Genomic DNA, 19950 nt, shown 5'->3' on the forward strand with positions numbered 1-19950 from the left:
ATAATACAAGGCAGTCCTGGCCCTGAAGAGCCGAGTCTAAGCAGACGAGACAGACAAAGGCTGGAAGATGAAACAGAAGGAAAGTAACTTGCTCCAAGTAGGTCAGCAGCAAAGCCAGTAATAGAACTCGTGCTGTCCCCTGGGCCTTCGTCCATGCCCTCATGCACTAGCTAGATCACACGGCCACTACCACCATGGGGCCTATGCTCTTGCAGCCAGAGCAGCTGGGGCTGGAACGCTGTTACCATAGCCAGATCTATCGAGTGCCAACCTCAGGGCTGATAGGGGACCTCCATGAAACAATTACATACATTTCATGAGGCCCGTTGGTAATGGGTGTTGGTAGAAACCACTACGGCCACAGGTTGGCTCCGCAGGGCGTATTCTTTTCTCAGAGGCAAGAGTGATGCCCATGGGTGGTACTCTCCCAGACACTGTGATGCTAGCCTGCAGGTGCTTGGAGATATGGAGGGTTCACTAAGGTGTGCTTTTCCTTTTGGGGTGCTGTGTTTCAGGCAATGGTGTGGCTGACTCTACATGGGTCATGATCCATGCCACTTTTGTGTCTAAGGGTCTGGCATGACCACAATAACCCAGAAGGAGGCAAGGATTGTCCATGCTAGAGACACAACAATTTGTTGGAGACCCAGGTTGAAGCTTTTTGTATCATAGATATGACCCAAGCAATGCGAAAGCCATGTGGTGTCCCAGCCCAACACAGACAGAACTCACATATCCTACAAAGTCACATGGTGCACGGACTGAGTCTGAGGACAACCAGATGTAAACGGGTCTCCTGACACGTCTGCACTTGTAGCATCGTAACAACAATACTCAGCACATGTATAAGAGAGAAGTTAGTTTAGTTAGTCCTGTTTCACAGACAGGGAAATTGAGGCTCAGAGAGGTGCAGTGACTTGCTCAAGGCTATCCAACAGTGGAGGTGCCATGTTTCACATGACAAGCATAATTAAAGTTCTGTCTGTGCTGGGGTTTTTAGACACTGTTGTAGCTGCACCCTAGTTCAGACATCCCGCCCCACTGTAAACTGGGATTTGAACTGGTGCCTCTGACCCCAGACAAGCTGCACCAGTGCAAGTCCCACGCTACACTACGTGTGCACTTGGACTGTGGCGGCTACATCTGTGTAATTGGTGGATAAATACCCCACCGTAGATAAATCCTAAATCCTCTGAGCATTGCAATGATTAAGTAATCCCTGGAAATTTGGCAACAACCAGGGCAGAAAGCCCAGTATCGTGGCCACATTCCAAGGGGAAAGTATGGTGATTATGTAAAGAACAGGAATTCCCCCTTGGCTCCAAGCTTGGAAGAAATAGGCTGAGGGAGGCTACCCTGTAAAAAAAAAAGGGCTCGGGGAAAGAGAAAAAAGAAGACCAAAGATGGGAAATGTTAACTGTAAACTCCTGGGTGCAGGGACCAGGTCTTCTTCTGGGCGAGGTACAGTCCTGAGCACACGTTCAATCCATGCTCAGACTGAAAACAACACCGAACATGTAATGCTGGAATGGATTGGGGAGTAACGTGGACCCTGCAGATCCGCACGTACAATTTGCAAAGCACAAACCTGGAGCAAGCAGCCAGAGGATTGTGTCCAGGCTGCAGGTTGGGGTTGAGGGACTAAGTGGTCTGTCTGGGTGCTGGGCTTTGAGAGAAGGTTCTGTCCTGTCCTGCCCTGAATAAACGAGGAATTACATGACTTGCCGCCCTGTGGGCTTCGTTGCTTTTTTTAAAAAAAACAGCGTCTGTAGGACTGGGAAAGTCTGAGTCAGATTCTCTTGCAGCTGGCTGCTGCGGGGAGGGGGAGGGTGGAGAAGAGGCCGAGCGGGACCCTGACTCGCCAGGTCTGCCAAGTCTCTCTCCTTACATGCATGGTTTAGTGACTGGAAATGAACTCATCGCTGGGGGAGGGGAGTCGCTGGGCGGGCAAAGGGACGGGGTGGGGGGTGAGCCGCTACTAGGACAAGGAGGAAGGAGGAGGAGGCAGGCGGCCCTGGGGCAGGAGCCCCGAGGGGGGAGAAAGGAGTGCACGGGCAGGGCTGGGAATCGGGACCGAGAGGCCTGCAGTGGGCAAACCCGGGGGAAAGAGGGACTCCAGCAGCAGCAGGGTATGAAATACAGGCCGTCCGTCCGTCCGTCAGAGGCGATGGGAGGGAAAGCCGACACCTCCCGCCCTGGACAACGCGGGGGCCAAGGGGGGGTGACGAGGTGCTGCTTTGAAGAGGGGCGCCCGGCTGTCCCCCCTCCGCAGCCCTGCCCTAGTGCGTTCATCGTTCAGCCTCCCCAGCCCAGCCCAGCCCTGCCGCCTCCCGGCCACATTCCCCGGCGTGTGAGCTCAGCTCCGCGCCGCGCCTGGCCCGGCCGCTCTCCTTTTATGGTCACGCAGCTCGGCTGGGGCGAGGCCTTTTTCGCGAGCTGCTAGGAACCAGCCCCTGGGCCCGGTCCGCCCGCCCGCGCGCCTCTGGCCGCGCCCCGCTCCTGGCAGGGTCCGGAACGCAGCCGGGCTGGAGGGAGCAGCCGGAGCCGGGCGGGGCGACTGGAGCCAGCCTCCGGGGCCGGGCCGGGCCGGGACGGACTTGTTGCTCGCTGCGTCCCAGCGCCGAGGACTTGGCAAGGCGCAGCCGGGCGCTGGTAACGCCCGCGGGCTTCCCCTGGCCGCGCCCGCTCCTGCGCCCGCTGCCCGAGGTGAGTCTGCCCCTGCCCCTGCCCCGCGCGGAGAGCCGGGCCGGGCCGGGCCGGGCCGCGCCTCTTGGCTTTAGTGCAGCTTTTCTGCTCCGGAGCCGAGACCAGCGCGTGCATCTTCGTGCGGCGGGGACCCCCCCACGCACCCCCGGTGCATCGCACCGCACCGCCCCGCGGGGCCGTCCGGGGAGCTGCTGCGTGCGCGCTGCGCCGGGGGCCGCTTCCCAATTTTGGCGAAGCTGCGAACTTGCAGCGCGGGGCCGGTCGGTGCCTCCCCCCGCCCCGCCGGGTGTGTGACAATGAACGGCCCGAGCCCGCGCCGCCTGCCCTGGGGAACGTTTCCGCGGGGTGTGAAAGCGGGGCTGGGCTGGGCTGGCCGGGGGGAGAAGAAGAAGAAGAGGACAGGACTTCGCTGGGGCTGGGTCACTTTTTGCGCTAGCCCAGCAGATTGTGCAGGGCTGGCCTGGGAATGCCTGTAGCTCGCTCGCTCGCTCTGTCTTTTTTTTTTAAACACCCCGGAGTAAATCAGCTCGATTCTTTCACTTCGTGTTTTCCGCAGCACAGCCCCTTCCTCTCGACTCGCACAGCCCCTTCCTGCACTCGGGGCCTGCCTCGCTGCTGCAGGCGCCAGAGTTACTGGGGTGTGGGGATTCGGAAACAAACACCTCCTGCTCCCCCCAGCCCTTCTCCAAACACTCCCTGCTTGGTCTGAACCCAGACCCGCCGTGAGGAAGGCACCGTTTTGGAGGACCTGAGGTTAGGTCTCTCCCTTCACAGTTGCTTCCCTACTTTTGAGTGCAGTTCAGGTCATGGGGCAGGAAGGAACCCCAGGCTGAGAGCGGGTTTCCCGTTGGTGGGTCCCCGAATAGGCCAGGGGTCTGCAGGCTGGCTTGTTTTCTGTGTGGGTTGCTTTCATGTAATCAGTGCAACTATAGCCAGTGAAAGGATGTACATCTCAGTTTCTGCCCCTAATCAGTAGAGAGGGGTCTGCCACCTTCCTCTACCGCTGTGTAGGGTCTTCTGGTTGTTTTAGATGTCGGGAAATATCTCCCTTCGGGGGAGCTTTGATAACTCGTTTAGACTCAGGCCTGCCTGGGTGACACTCCCTCGCTAATTGTTTGTACACTTGAGTAGCAGGACCCTATTAATGCAAGTCTCATAATCGGGGCGCTGCCGGTCAGGATTGAGGGGTGTCCGTGGAACTGTGGTGGGACTATCGCGTGGGTAGCAGGAGGAGAAGTAGGTCAGTCTAAAGGCATGTTGGGAAAGCTTCAGTCCCTGGCAGCTCCGTTTCCCCTTCCCTGTAGGGTGGCTGGTGGACAAAGAGGAGATATGGCTTCCTGCTGCTCTCTCAGCAGAACTTGGGACAGGCAGGGGTAGCTGGAGGAGGGCGGCTTCTATCCTGAGAGAGCGGCTTCGGCCTAGACAGAGTGAATGGGGAGAAGGACTGCCCTGGGGTTATGGAGATGGAAACAGCTGCTGGGGAGGAAGCGAAGTTATCTGCATGATGATGCTGACGTCCCACAATCCATCTCTATGAAGACCAGCCCCATTATAGAGCATGATCATGAGGTGATGAGGCTGTGGTCTTCACCTACCTCCATGGGGAGAAGATTTCTGATGCAGAGGATGCTTTAAAGTAGCAGATAAAGGCATAATAAGATCTAGGAGCTGGCAATTAACCATTGGAACAGCATAGCAAGGGATGTGGTGGATTCTCCGTCACTTGGAGTCTTTAAACGAAGACTGGATATCTTTCAAAATGATATCATCTAGCGCAAGGAGAAATCAGTCTGAAGCAGAATCACGGGGTGAAGGTCTATGGTTTGTTAAGCAGAAGGTCACACCAGAATCTAAAAAAACGAGAGTTCTGTAGCACTTTAAAGACTAACAAATTTAATTTCTGCAGGCATAAGCTTTCGTGGGCTGTAACCCACTTTGTCAGATGACATCTTGTGCCTGCCAAAATTAAATGTGTTTGTCTTTAAAGTGCTCCGGGGATCTCCTTGTTTTTGCTGTATACAGACTAACACAGCTACCCCTCTGGAACTAGAATCTAAAATCATAGTGGCCCCTCCTGGCCTTAAAATGTATTAATCTGCTCCCCAGGACACTTATGGACAGTTGATGTGCCCAGTGTCTGACCTTGGGAGAAGCAGGACCTTGTGATTTCAGTCGTGTAGGGACATGTTCTACTATGTTCTGATAGCTCCACGTAGTTAGGCATTTCTCCATGTTGGTATGATGGTGGGGGAGGCTGGTGAAGGTTAGTTCCCATATAACAACTAAGGCAAATATCTGAGATCTCCCATGGTACCCCTGTGACTTGGAGGATTTGTACAGGTAAGTGGCCCACACAAGTCTCAGTGAGAGCAGCACCGTGGAGTAGCTGTGGGAGGACTCTTTGCATCTCTGGGGCTGTTACAGCAGCCGTCATTGCCCCCGTGGAGGCAGGCACTGTGGAAGGATGTTGCTCAAAGCAGACTAACTCCTAATGCTGGCATGCTTCCCTGTGCACCACTGGGAGCATTATGTGCGAGGGCAGCATGATACACTTCCTACTGCAGACAAGTTCTCTGGCCTGGATACCAGCATTGGGGGAATCTTAGAAATGTGGGCTCTTATCAGGAGATCTCCAATAGCTCCTGACTGCTGTGAGTTTGGAAACATCCTGAGGGCAACCCAGACTGTGGTGTGTGTGGGGGGAGGGGGAAGGGGGCAGGGTGGGGAGTGTTTCAGGGCATTTCAGATTTGCCACGTACAAGCCTAGGAGAACTCACTTTTCAGGACATGGCTAGGCAGCCAGGGTTGCCAACCTTGCATTTTAGTTTTTACTGATGTGAAGATCTGAAGTTGATCTTATTTATTTATTTATTTTTACTGACACCGTAAACGTTTTACTGACCTGGCTAACAATACTGCGCACACTACAGTAATCTCTGTGTGTGGACTTGCTCACGATATTCTGTACACAGGAATTCGGACTTACGCAATTGTTCTAGCTGCAGTTAATTGATCAATCGGATTCTTTGGGCGTGTGCAATAATAGAAAACAGGAAGTTGATAAAGACAGGGTCAGAGTAGTTTTACGATGCAAGAAGTGATTCTGAACGATGCCAATCAACGACAAAATACAATGTGTTTTATTTCTACCCCAGTTTTACGGACTTTTTCATTTATTTATGGATTAACTGACCGTGTTAAAATTGTACCTTGTTTTACTGACCGTCCATAAATGTACAGACGGTTAGCAGCCCTGCTAGGCTCTGATCCTGGGAGTGGAGATATGCAGCTTGCTGTACCCCAGCAAGATACCCTTGGCAGGATGGAGCTGTGAGCATATCCTGGAGCAAACAGGAAAGTGCTGCTTGCTGGCTGTCCTAGGCTGCACCTGGAGGCCAGGCCAGCAGTGGACGGGCTGGCTTTAGGGCAGCGTCTGTGCGGCAGGGGCTGCGGGAGGGAGTGACTTCAGGCATGTGTGAGCCAGGCTGGCTGGATCTAGGAGCTGCTTCCTGCAGGAAGGGGCGGGAGCAGGGCGGCCAGCCACTGAGGATGCTGTAGGAGCCCTTGCCTATTGCTACAATGACAGGAAGGGACAGCAAGACGGAAAGGACAGCGAGACGAAGGGCTTGGCTGGAGAATGTGTGACAGCATGGAATTGCCCTGGCTTCCCTTTGTTCTGCTTGTGCTGCAGCTGTCAGAGCTTCCCCGCTGACGGGAGGGGCTGGGGGTCTACAGGTAAAAGGATGGGGGGGGAGGGGGTTTGAGGCTGCAGGAGGAAAGGATCAGCGGGTTGCATGGACAGAACTGGCAGGGATGCAATGGTGACATAGGCATCGTAGGCTTGGAGGTGCAGGAGGGCACGGGTGATGTGACCTGAGAGATGTGAGCTGTCCCTGGGTGTGCGGTGCTCCAGTCTGGGGTGTGGGGTTCTGGGCTGGCTTCTCCAGCCGTGCTCTTTGCATTGATCCCAGCTTTTCCCCTCTCTCGCTTCGTCATTTCCCCCCTCCCTGCCCCACACACGTTTGTTAGCCCCATTCAGCAAATGGTCTCTGTCCTGGGCAGGGGTGGAGTGTGTTTGTTGGTGCTTTGACCAGTTGCTCCTGCTCTGCATCCCAGCGAGGAGACGGGGTGAGGTGCTTGTTCGGGGTTCGCCTCAGGGTCAGACAACATTTCTTGCTTCAAAACATGTTTCTGTCTCCCAGTCCAGGGGCTGCCCTGAGCTCTACTCATGCCCCTCACATCTGCCCTGGGTACACCCGCCTTCCACTTCCCTCGTGATTGCCTGCTGTGCTTTTCCCAGGTTCGTTTGCCCTGGTTTCCTGCAGGGTCATGTCTAATCTCACGCCTCCTTTCAACTCCCCTCCTGCCCCCTCAGGTGCTGAGCAGCCAGCCGCAAGATGGCATCATCCGGCACCCCGGGGACTCGCATGACGTCCACGGTTAGCATCAATATTTCCACCCCAGCCTTCTACAACCCGCAGAAGAAGTTTGCACCAGTGGTTGCTCCAAAGCCCAAAGTGAACCCCTTCAAGGCTGGGGTTGCTCTACCAGGGAATGCCTCAGAGCCGCCACTGCCCCAGCCTCCAGGGGCTGGTGCGCAACGTGCCCGGATAGGGAAGGTGGGGGAGATCCCACTAGCTGCATCGTCTACACTTCCTGAAGGTATGTGAAATCCATAACGTATTATGCCCTCCACCTGGGGAGCTGATGTGGTTCTTACGTTCTCCATGCATATGGACTGAACAGTGAGGAAGGGAGTGAGATACGACTAGCTACACGTCACGGATGGGTGTGCGTGCTGGGGAGGGTAGCAGCATTCCAGAGTGGGATACAAGGGGATCTAGAGGGGGCGACACGGGGGAAGCAGTTCTGACCGCTTTGATCTATTTTAGGCACACCTTGAGGTCCCTGAGAGAAGAGGGTGGGGGAGGGATTCTGTTCTCTCACTGATGTATTGGTGAGGCTGAAGGAATACCATAAATATCAGTGTAGGGGGCAGTTACGTTGCTGAGAAGAATCTCCCCTCTTGACTCACTGTGGGGATGGCTCACACTGGCTTCCATTTCTGTGATTCATCCCCCTCCTCGCTCTGTAGCTTGTCTCGGATTGTGAAAGCGCTCTCCCTTTGGTCTCGCTTACTTCCTGCCCTTGCACCATTGCGCTTACCCTGCCTGGGTGGATGGAAGGGTGGAGCTGCAGGGGCAGAGGGGAGGTAGGAAGCTGCCATAAAGAGGAAGTGAGACAGCTGTTTGCTTGACTGGCTTTTGTTTTCTCTTGTTGAGTGTTTTCTTCTGGGCAGGGTCCTAGTGCAAATGTAGCTTTTACTTTAGCACCTGATCCCTGTTGGGACCCTTGGACCTTTTCACTCCTCCGAGGAGCAAAGGTCTCTTGGTGATTTAGCTGGCCAATTCAAGCCATTCGGAGTATCGTTACTACCCACGCTCTCCTCCTCGACCTCACTGCATGTCACCACAGTGTCACCGGCTTCGTGGTGACTAGGTGGTGTGGTGTTCGATGTTAGCCACCCTCTTTAAGAGGCTAATGTAGACAGGACAATGTCCACTTGAACGTCTACTAGCTGGGTTGAGTTAGTCCAGCGGGCAGCCTAGCTAATGTTTTAACACTGCCTTTAAATCCTAGTTAAGACACACAGCCCCAGAGGAGATGGGTGGTGCTGGGAAAACTTGCTGCCTCTCACACCCCCTCCCCCATTTGGGCAAGAGATTTTTGGCTTGGATGCACCCATAGAAGCTTGTTCTTCTCTCTCTTTTGCAGCAGAGTAACTGCACTGACTGCAGCACGGTTCCTGACCGTCTTCCACTGCTATCAGTGAGAGCAGGATTAGGACCCCAGTTGCTTTTATTTTGTGGTCAGAGTGAGGAACTGAGGTGCTGGGGAACTTCCTCTCTTGCCCTCTGGGTTTCCTCTGTTAATTTGCCCTAATTACATTCTCAGTCCCAGTTGCTGAATTCAGCCCTAGCTGGCTTCAGTAGCTTTCCAGGTGCATGCAGGTTCTGAGCTGAGTGTGCTGAAGCCCGCTCATGATGTCTGTGGAGACGATGCCTTACAGGGTATGCTCTGTCACTGCGGTAAGAGACACTGACTCCACCTATCCTGGGGCTGCTTTTCACCAAGGTCGGTGGCTGTGCCAGGTTCAGGAAGCTGTGGTGTTGCCTGATCTCACAGGCTAAGCAGGATTAGAATGGGGCAGTTGTTTGATGGGAGACTAAGAAAATCATGGGGTTGATTAAGAGGGGCTATGCTTTCTCCCCTCTGAGTCAGTAGTGGCCCCAGTGCTCCACTGTGGTGCATGGAGGCGTGTAGGTGGTGGTTGAGTTGTTGTCTATATCACACGCTATTTTATTGAGTAACGTTCCTGTTGCAATAGTACAGTCCTGGGCTTGGGGGTGGAGGGGAGGGAGAAAAGAACTGTAACAGAACTTTATAGTATTTATTTTAAGAAAGATGCTCCATGCTGGGAAACTCAAGGTTACGTTTTTATAGTGGACCTGCAGAAAGAATGGTGAAAAATGGGCTTTGGACCTTTCCTTTGCTACTTTATAGTGGCTAAAGGAAGCCTGAAATTCTCCCCCTCTGGAAAATGGCAGTCATCTCCACTCCTCTTCTCTCCTCCCCCCCTTCCTCCCAATTTATTTCTTATCTGGGGAATTCAGGCCCAGGCTAGCCTGGAGACTGCGGTGATCAGAGAACTAGTGGAAATTGTGACACTAGACAGCAAAACCTGAGCAGAGAGGGGATTTTTAATCAGACTGGTTAAAACGTTTAAAAACACTATCCTAATTTCAGTGAAGATGGGCGCTCGCTACATATCTTCTTACCCATTTCTCTGTTGCAGTGTTTGGGGTCAGATTTCAGTGTGTTCAAAATTCTGCACAGACATGAAGATTGGATAGATTTGAATCCTTAGTACGGCTCTGTGAGGTAGCTGTTCTCCCCATTTTACTGATGAGGAAACTGATCCCCAGGGTGAAGTGACTTTCACAGAAGGCAGTGTGGCTTGCTTAATCACTGAACTGGGAGTTCAGAGATCTTTGTGGTCTGCCACTGGCTGGCTTGGGCAAGGTACTGCTTCAAATCCTTTTGCCCCAGCTGTGAAGCAGGGATAATATCCACAGCATTAGTTGTGAAACTCACTTTTTGTAAGTGACTTTTGAGTCTGATTGTTTGTAAATCGCAGACTGAGTCCTTGGAAAGGTCCTATGTAAATCCACAGTCACTTTGTTGGGGGGACACATTGTGACAAGGCTGAGACTAGATCTTGTGTATCCCTGACTTCCAGCTTTCTGCCTTGTTCACTAGAAGTTCGTGTTTCAGTCTGAGCAAGATGGCTGCTTGAAAATGGTAGAATGATCAGACAACACCCGATACTCTGCAGACCTTGACAAGGAGCACCTGGACTGTGGGGAGATGCAAAAGTCCCTACCATAAAACTCCCAGCAGCAATCAACAAACCTTCTTATGGAGAGCAGACAAAATAGCAAGCCAGCTGGGAGTCTCTAGCCCAAACAGTGATTAACATAATATTCCAAAGAACCCCCTAGACTTTTCCAAAAAGTAATTTTTTTTCTTTTTTTCTGTAACTTCCCTATCTCCAAATCCCCCCTCTGATTCACTCAAAAACTTGCAACAAAAATCTAAGGCCAAAGTGAGAGATTTCATGCAGATTGGTTTTGTGAATGTGATGCTCAATTGTGGAGAGGCACTACTCTCTCTCCATAACACAAAGGCAGAGAGAGAATGTGATGTTAATGTGGAAAATAAATACAAAGTCATGTAATGCAGTGTTAACTGTATGAACTGGTGATCTAATGGTCCCTTCCGGCCTTAAAAAAAAAAAGTCTATGCTGTGCAGATAGACACAGACATAGCCAGTATTGCACAAAAATCGTAAGTATAATGTTAAACAAGAAGAGAAAATGCTACTGTAGTGCAACATGGCAAGTTAATATTATCTCTCTCTTGCATCTACTACTGAGGATTAAGATCAAGTTAGTGCAGGTGCAGTAACTAACCATTAATCTTTTATGAATAATGGTATGAAGCCATTTTGGTGACTAATTCATAATCTTTGCTGGTACTACCCAAACCGTGCTGGCAGAGCTTGGTTCCAATTCTGCAAACTGCGTTGAGTTGTTTGAGCAACTATTGTCTTTTTGCATTCAATCTTCCAGCTTTATCTTTGCTTCCTCAATCGAAACAGCGAAATGGACTTGGCTAAACTTTTCATTCAATTGTTTTGGCTCTGTGTGCAGAAACCAAGGTTTGAAAATTAGGAAACTTTCCCTGACTTGGGGGTCAAATTGAGGAGTTGGGGGGAAGATGGTGGTACTTTTTCATGCTCCAGTTACACAAATAAGCTCTGTTCACTTGAGGAGAAAAGGAGATGGTTCTATCAATAGACTGTACAGATGTTCAAATATGATCACATGCTCCACTGGACTCTGTACCTGGCTTTCCTCATGAGCTCTTCTGGATTCATTTGGCCAGGCTCTTGAATGGGGAGGGAAAGATAAGTGGTATCTCCCAAATATTTGTTGCCAAAATGAGCTTGTCACTCAGAATAGATCCTCATTTTTTTTCAGGCTTTGAGCAACGCTGACATTTAAAGTATCATAATTGGTATTGAAGTTAACAGCTGCTTAGATGACTGGGACCTTGCCCACATCCCAGAGTTCTTGTTTCAAGATCTCTGCAAACTGAAGTAGACCATGTTGCTATGGTTATGCTTGTTTCTCGTTTTCATGGTTTTCTTTGCAAATATAACAGTTAGACGTTTTTTGTTTTTTAAATGAAGGCAGAAATGTGGAGAGCAAGAGAGCAGACTGAGAGTCTGCATACCACCCAGTGCAGGGTATACCTTGGCTAAAAGGGACACTTAAGCTTTCAGCTTTAAGAAAAGGTGCATCCTGTCCCTTGTCGTTCAGAAGAGAACCTGCCAAAGGTGACCCATTGTATTACTGTTGGTTGAATCTAACTTTCCCAGGCTGCAGCAGGTCAAAACCAACCAGGCTGGACAGTTATACTCCGCATGCAGCAGTGGAACTGACAAGAATCAGGTTCATTTCATTCATGCTGCTGGTCAGAGGTAACTAAGCAGCAATAGAGGCTCTGGATCTAGGGCCAGGGGTATAGTAGTGGACACCTCTACTTCCCCTTCCCGCAGCAGGAGCCTTTGTAGCTTGGGTTGGAGTGGAGGAAAGAGAATGCAAGGAGCGTTCTCCTCCCTTCTAGGAGGTGGTGAGGAAAAGTGGGTTCAGGTTTATCTGATCTCTGCTAGCTAGAGGATCTCCCTAAGCTGGGTTTGGGGACATCCGCCTTATAAGAACCTCAACAGCTGGAGGGAGAATTGAGCTGCTGCTTTTTTTTTTTTTTAACCAGTGCATGATCCCTGGACTTGTCCAGCCAGGGCCCTTCCTTTTTCATCTCTATCTCTGTCAAGATGGTGTCTGGTAAATTTCTCAAAGCCGTGTGGAGACCAGGCATGGGAAACTTCAGCCCCTTCAGCTACCAGAAAGAGCAAAGTGGCTTCCAACAGCACCCAGGTGTCTGGTTTGTGTGACGGGCCAGATGGTCTCATGCATCAGTTCCCAAATTATGGTCCCTGTGCGTGTGCTGGAAGGTTATGTGGTGCTGCCTGCTTGGACACACTCTGTATAGTCCTCCAGGCTCTTCATTGCACACGGCCTGGATGCCTGTAAAAGTACCGGGAAATGAGGAATAGCTACTCTTGCTGCCTGTCCTGTGGGAGATGCTATGTAGGAGGAAGAGAGGAAATGGGAGGCCACCTGGCAGTGGAGGAGGATCAGGCATTGGAGAAGCAGGTGCAGGGGAATGGGGGGAGAGGACAGAATGGCTGGGAAGGGAGATATTGACATGTACCATCTCAATTAAAATACCTCCAGTGCTCGGCTGACTCTCCCAGGTTACAATTGCTGTGTTTGTGTCGGATGTTATGCGATGGCAAGTGTGTTGGCCATGGTCTGTGTGTGATGCCAAGCGTGTGAGGGTTGTGGTCCCTGTGGGATGGAGCTAGAGACCCCTTCGTCAGACAGTTCTTGGGTCTGGTCTGGAAAGCACGCTGAGATCTGCTGTGTGAACGTTGCTGGAGAAGCGTAGAAGAGGGTCAACACCTGCCTTTCTTCTCGTTCTTCCCTGCAGAGCTGCCGCTGCCGCCCCCACCCCCTCCAGGAGAGGAGACTGTCATCTCCCCAATCAATGCTTTCCCCCCGCCCCCACCGCCATTCGAAGAGCCTTTCCCCCCAGCCCCAGAAGAGGTTTTTCCTTCTCCCCCTCCCCCCATGGCTGATGAGGGGCCTGTGGCCGGGGTGCTTGCCCCCCAGGTGAGTATAGCCATGGCTGGTCTGGGGTTCGTTTCTTACCCTGGGCCACTCGGGTTCCCTCTGGTGTTCTGAACAGGGGCAGACACTTGGCAGGATTGCGGAGCCCGGAGGCAACATCTCTGCAGGCAGACCTCCGCGCTGGGAAGGTAGCGGGAGCAGCGAAGATCTCCTGGGTGTTCTCGGAGTGCTCTGTTCCTGGGGAAGGCGCCGCTTAAAGATATTATGGCACCGCCTGTCTGGGGCCCGCACTCCCTACTGCCCACAGCGCTCGCACAGCACGCACCTCACCCCCGCCAGTCACCCCCAACTTGCTTCTCTGTGCGGTGATCCCAGGCCCACAGCATTCTACTGCGGCAGGGGATTGTAGGGTGGGGAGTCCCAGGGTGGGATAGGGGAATGCTCCCAGGTTTGCAGCTGTTCCATGAATCGCCCCTGATCAGGGACATGCCCTGTTGCTCTTTCCTCCCCCGTTGGCTGGCGACGCAGGCGCATGGGAAGTTGAGCAGCATTGAACTGGAGATCGACTCGCTGTCCTCGATGCTGGATGACATGGAGAAGAACGACCCCTTCAAATCCCGGGTGAGCTGCCCTCCAGGGTGCATTGCACTGTCTGGATGGGTCAGGTGAAAGGGGAGGGCTGGTCGGCTGGCTTCGCTAGGGGTTTGATGGGGTCAGAGGGGCTGATATTGTGTTACTGAAGTATGAAGTGGATAGATGAACCATAGGGGGAGGAAGCCTAGCTGTGCAGCTGGGATGTTGGGGATGCTGAAGGGGTAGACAGACAGACAGACAGATGAGGTGGGGTTTGGAGTCGGGGAGGAGAAAGAAGGGCAGCTGTCGCCTCCCGTCAGTCTGTGGGAGTGGAGGAGCTCAGTGTGTGTACCAGGCTGGGGATTGGCCCGCTGCCTGAGGCAGACTTACCCGGGACCTTACGCTGAAGGTGCGTGGTGCGTCGACACACAGTGCAGAGCATGATGGATACTCACTTGCATCATACTGATTGGCTGTCCGTTCTCACCATCTCTTTCCCCTTGCAGGTGTCTCCAGGATCCACAGCTCCCCTGGAGACATCTTCGGCCCCTGAAGGCCATGTAGAAATCATGGCTGTGCCAAAAGATCCCCCAGCGCCTGCTGCTTTCCCCTCCAAATTCACCCCAAAACCCAGTGGAGGCTTCACGCCAAAACCTCCTGCAGTCGATGTGGCCCCTGCCCCGGCACCCTGGGCAGCCCCACTGCAGCATAGAGACCCCCCAGCGACACAGCGCCGAGCAGCAGCCCCACCTACTCCCCCTCTTCCCTCCGCCCAGCCTGCCCCGAAATTCACCCCATCCCCTGCTGCCGGCTCCCCCAAGTTTGGATCCAAACCAGCTGCCAGTGCTCCTGGGGTCCCCCCCAGCTCCGTGAGATTTACTGCCCCTCCCCCTGCTCAGGCCCAGTTCACAGCCCCTTCAGCCGTGGGCTCGGCCCCTAGGCCCCAGCCTCCTAGCTTCACCTATGCCCAGCAGCGGGAGAGACCTCAGGTGCAGGAGAAGCCGCGCCCCCCAGGGCAGCCGGCCGCCCCGCGAGACACGGTAAGCGATCTGGAGCATGGCTCTGCCTCGGTGACGGGGAGACTGGTGGGGGGTGGGGAGGGTTCCCCAGTGTGAGGAAGGTGAGCACCCATCAGAGAAGGGTCAGCTGAGGGAGAGACCTCACTGCCTCTTAGTTGAGGGGAGGGGGAAGGCAGTGGGGGAGAAGGGTATTCCCAAGAGATACCCGGGAGGGGCACAGGCATTGCAGGGTGCTCCTGAGTGGGGGGGGGGGAAGCATGTGGGAGCCTGGTGCTGAATGTCTTCCTCTGCCTTCCTGCAGCATAGGGCTCCTGTGGGCACTGGATCCAGCCCCCCCGGGGGAAACACCTCACTGACCATGAAAGAGGTGGAGGAGCTGGAGATGCTGACCCAGCAGCTCATGAAGGATATGGAGCACCCACCCCATGCAGAGGCCTCCACTTCTGGTGGGTGCCAGCAAGCGAGATCCCCTCTCCCCCTTGGAGAAGTTGGGTATAACAGGCCGGGTTGTGGTGGCTGTCGCCCTTCTCTAACCCTCTCCTCCCTCCCATGGCAGAGCTGTGCGGGCTCTGCCGCAGGCCCCTGTCCCGAACGCAGTCAGCCGTGCGTGCCCTCGACCGCCTCTTCCACGTGGAGTGTTTCACCTGCTTCAAGTGTGAGAAGCAGCTGCAGGGGCAGCAGTTCTACAACGTGGACGAGAAGCCCTTCTGCGAGGACTGCTACGCTGTGAGTGATGGAGGGGCCCGCGGTGGGGGGCGCAGCGGGGCTGGAAGGGGATGTGTAGCTGGGCTGCCCCAATCTCCTCTTCCCCCCGTTGCCTGAAGGAAGGCTGCCTCTCCCGCCCAGTGTGCCTGCCCTGGGGACGCTGCGGGGCTGGGCTGCTCCTGTCTCTGGCTCACTCAGCCTCTCCCCTCCCTAGGGTACCCTGGAGAAGTGCAGTGTCTGCAAACAGACCATCACCGACCGGATGCTGAAGGCCACGGGCAACTCGTACCACCCCCAGTGCTTCACCTGCGTGGTATGCCAGACCCCCCTCGAGGGGGCCTCGTTCATTGTGGACCAGGCCAATCAGCCCCACTGCGTGGATGACTATCACAGGTAGGTAGGAGGCCTCTGGCCAGAGGAGGGGCCAGCCCCACAGCCGGCAGAGCCCTCCAGGGGCGGGGAGCTGCTCCCCCACCCAGTCCTCGCCGCAGGCCAGGCTGCCCCGTAGCTCTCCTGCACTATTGGACTGCATCCCCGCTGGGCAGGCTGCTGTTGTCAGCGTCTCCCCTCCTCCTCTGTGTGCTGCAGGAAGTATGCCCCCCGCTGCTCCGTCTGCGCCGAGCCCATCATGCCAGAGCCTGGGAAGGACGAGACCGTGCGCGTGGTGGCCCTGGAGAAGAACTTCCACATGAAGTGCTACAAGTGCGAGGTAACCAGCCGCTCCTCCCCACCTCCCTCCGTTTCCCCGACATCCATCTCCTGTCCGTGTCTCGCCGGGGCATTGTCCTGTTCCCCAGCCCGTCAAACCTCCCAGGTGTATCTGTCTCCGCCCCCTCTGTCTCCTTCCCAGGAGTGTTAGGTGTCACTGAACTTCCTGTCCTCTTCTCCCCCTAGGACTGTGGGAGGTCCCTGTCCATCGAGGCGGATGAGAACGGCTGCTTCCCCCTGGATGGGCATGTCCTGTGTATGAAGTGTCACACCAGTCGTGCCAAAGCTGCGCGCTGAGGGGCTGGGCATGCCCCCAATGCCTCTCCTCCCCCATCCCGATGGCCTGCGTTCCCTTGCTCTCAATGATCCAGTCCCTTCGCCCCACGGGGCTCATTCCGACCTACCGATACCTGGCAGCAGTCCTCCCTTTGCACGGGGATCGCCACTCCTAACCCTCTCCTCCGTAGCAGGATCCCCTTCTGCAGTGCCTGCTGTTCCTGGCCGCAGTGGGGAGTGAGGGAGACCTGTTTCCCCTGACCTGCCATGGGAGGGAATTGCAGTAGTCCTGGAGGAAATAGGCTGGCCTCTCCCGACCCTGTGTGCGCTCACTCTGTCAGCTCCACCTGCGGGAGCTGGGCAAAACTACCTAGTGGCTGTGTCTGAGGCGAAGAGCGCCTTTGCTTCCTGGAGTAGTGCACTTCCCTGGCATTGTGCGATGCTCCTTTTTCTGCTGGCTCCCTCACGCCCACGCTCCCAGGTGGGGTATTCCTGAGGAGAGTGGCTGGGAGGCCTCGCTCCCTGGGCTGGGAAGAGTTCATCTGGTTCTAGCTTTCCTGCCTCTGGCAGATCTCCCCAGCTGGCTGATCCTGTCTAACATTTTTCCCTGCCGGATAAACCTGTCAGCCTGGGGAGGGGCCTCTCGCTGCGCCCCGGTTACGGGGACCCTCTTGCTCCCCTGACAAAAGTGCTCTGCTCCCCACGTCCTTTCACTCAGTCTTCCTTGGGGCTTGGCCCAGGTGCTGCCGCGTAGCGAACTAGCCACAGGATGCGTGTGTTTACAAAGGACTCGTGGCTGGGGCTGGCCATGGGGGTGGGCTGCCAGCGCCCTGTAGAGAGTGGCCCTAGGGGTGGTGTGGGGGTTCACTGCCAGCACCGGGTGGGAGGGAATGTCTCCCCAGGTACCAGTGGGGTTGCTCACTGTCACTGGGAAGGGTTCAGTGAATTGGGATGTACTCGTTGGCTCTGCCTGTCTCTAGGCAGAGCCCCTCTTCTGGGGCTGGAATTTCTCTGGGACTGGACAGGCATTTTGGATACTGTACTTCCCAGCCACTGTTTGCATCTAATAAAATGGGTTTTTATTGAAACTTCCTCTTTGGTCTGTTTAATCCAGCCTCGTGCATGGGAATGACCATGTTCTATAGGATTGTTTTCCCACAGCTGTTGGTCATTCCCCGCCTGAACCCTGGAGACACGGAGTCTGCCTTTGCCACTGGCAAGGAGAAGGGCTGGGTCTCCCCAGCCTCTGTTGTTTGCTTCCACTTCAAACTGTGTCGGCTGAAGATTGCAAGGTCTCTCTGATCTCAGGGCCGGATTTCAAAGGTATTCAGGCACCTGGAGGTGCAGATAAGCGGGTGCCTAATTTGCTTAGGTGCATAATTCCTACTGCAGCATCTCTAAGAGCCTAAATACCTTCCCATAACCAGACCCTAAAGCCCTCCATACTTGATCAGCTTAATCGTTTGTTCTCTGAACTGAAAGGTGCCCAAACCGGAATGCCTGTCCTTGTTTGGGAGTGTGATCGCTTCTCTGGGCTCTTTCACAACGCTCCTGTTGTATCCTCCGCTCTTGGGGCTAGGTGTCAAAGTCCAATCGGTAGGTGACACTGACATCTTCAGATCCCCACTCAGCTACTGCCTAGTCCTCTAGACACTCGAACTTTCACAACTCAAGTCCCGTAGGTGCCAAATTTCTGCCAGTGAGCACGAGCACGGCCACCTCGGTCTAGGCACCCGGGCACTTCTCTCAGCTACGCCCCAGTGGGATCCTCCGAGTAAGTGTTTCCCCACCTGTGGAGCCTGAGCCAGTCGGCGTTCTCCAAGGATGCCAAACCCCACCCACAATGGTAGGAGGAGAGTGCCTCCCTTATAACTCCTAGCCTAGTGGTTAGAGCGCTCGCTGGCACGTGGGAGGCCAGGTTCAATTCCTCCCTCTGCCTGATGTGGAAAGGGATTGGAGTCTGGGTCTGCGCCCCCTGAAAGTCATTCCTTCCCTCTGGCCCGAAGTCCTGACCTAGAAGGGAATGAGAAGAATGCCCCATGGACCAGTGGTTGGGGCACTTGCAGAGGAGTGGGGATGGGACACAAGTTCCCGTCTCTTCTCCACATCAGGCAGAGGGGACAATTGAGGCTGGGTCTCCCACACCCTGGGTGAGCGCTCGAACTCCGGAGGTAAAAGTTATAAGGGGGAAGGGGAAGGAGCAGCACCACCATCTCCGTGTGCTTGTTTTTAAAAAAAACCAAACCCACTCACCTGGTGTAGGGGCCAAGCCCCAGGGAGGGGTGCGTGGCTGTGAATCCTGAGCCGGGAGAGATGCCCAACTTCCTTTTAGCTCTAGTGTCTCTGAGAGTGTAACCGGCGTGAAAAGCAAGAGAGACGTCAGGCACCACAGTGTGTTGCTGGTACTGTGCTACGCCGGGTGCAGGACTATAGAATTGAGGCGGGGCTGCTTTCTCCGTCCCTTTTCTTGGCAGAACCACCCAGTGACCCTTTCACATGCAGCCTGTTCTGTTTGTTTAATCCAGGCGTTCCCAACCTTTTTGGCTCGAGGGCAACAGGGAAACCACACACGCCTGTTGCCCCGTGCAGTCTGTCTGGGTCCCTAGGCAGTGGCTCCCTTCTGCAGCCAGTGGAAGGTGAGCCGCAGGCCACGTTGAAAGCCCCCATGGGCCGCAGGTGGGAACCCCTGGTTTAATCAATACAGTACAAAGGTTGCCTGATTTTTACAATTCCCAGTGAATATCTGGAGTACGGCGTTTTGATTTTTGAGGCTTGAAAGTCAAAGTATGAATGCCATTTTCTATTTTAGAGACAGGCAACTGTTCCCTCGCTCCAAAGATCACTTTGCAAACAGAAGCAGCTGCTCGCTGAGGCATCCCACTAGCAGCTTCGTGGCCATGTAACTGCTTGACGCGTCTAGCTTGCAAGAAGTTGTGCATCTAATTCATAGGCCTTTCTAGCCTGAATAAGAAGCTGGTGGCAATAATGCTACTGCTTTAAACACCCCCCCTCCCATCCAGTCCATCACTTCACAACCATGGACTGCTGCTAAGCGACGTCAGGGCACAAATGCTCTATCTGTGACTGACTCACTACAGTCAGAAAATCCACTGGCTCTTGTGCCTGCCCTCGTACATGTGTAACCTTTTCTGCCCGGTACAGCTGAGTGTTAATACTTGCAGAGCCGTCATAGGTGCTCTTGCTTTTGATGCTAACAGCTTCTGGTTTGATGTGCGCTGAGCACTGGGGGGGGGGGGGGGGGTAGGTATTATATATGCGTCTTACGAGGGCCTCATGTTCTGATCCCATAACGTTAGTCCTCGCTGTCGCTGTCTCTGGGCTGTGAGACCAGGTGCACAATGGGACACGCTTTTCCCACTTCAGTGCAGTTGAAAGCTCAGCATCGCCTTAGCCTACGTGTATACAGAATGTAACCTAGTGCATGTCAGACATTCATTGTTCCTGGTGTCAGGAGACTGAGGGTGGGAGGGTTTAAAGAAACACACCGCCACCTTGAGACTCCTGTTTCCCTCTGCATGCTTCGGTTCTGTTCTGTTCTAGTGATTGTGTGGGTTATTTGGAGGTGAAGGAGATTAGAGAAACATTCTTGGTTTACAGTGTGCATTTGATAACACTTTCTTGAG

At 54.2% G+C, this 19950-nt stretch overlaps 1 protein-coding gene across 3 annotated transcripts; it reads left to right on the forward strand.

The window, feature by feature from the left end:
* The first annotated feature begins 1992 nt into the window (after positions 1-1992).
* Positions 1993-17394, forward strand: ZYX (zyxin). 3 transcript variants are annotated; one of them, XM_067570020.1, is made up of 10 exons: positions 1993-2129; positions 7082-7368; positions 12886-13067; positions 13554-13646; positions 14105-14638; positions 14919-15063; positions 15174-15343; positions 15537-15715; positions 15911-16031; positions 16217-17394. In XM_067570020.1, the coding sequence occupies exons 2-10, from the start codon at positions 7104-7106 to the stop codon at positions 16325-16327; spliced, it is 1800 nt and encodes a 599-aa protein (XP_067426121.1). In that variant the 5' UTR covers positions 1993-2129; positions 7082-7103; the 3' UTR covers positions 16328-17394. The 3 variants fall into 3 exon arrangements, with proteins under 3 accessions (XP_067426121.1, XP_067426120.1, XP_067426122.1); XM_067570019.1 differs by lacking the exon at positions 1993-2129 and adding an exon at positions 2412-2706; XM_067570021.1 differs by lacking the exon at positions 1993-2129 and adding an exon at positions 6122-6441.
* Positions 17395-19950: the final 2556 nt, after the last annotated feature.

This window comes from Emydura macquarii, unplaced genomic scaffold (assembly GCF_026122565.2).
Source record: "Emydura macquarii macquarii isolate MOO-44397 ecotype Brisbane River unplaced genomic scaffold, CSIRO-AGI_Emac_v2 contig_2979, whole genome shotgun sequence".
Lineage (NCBI taxonomy): Eukaryota > Metazoa > Chordata > Testudines > Chelidae > Emydura > Emydura macquarii.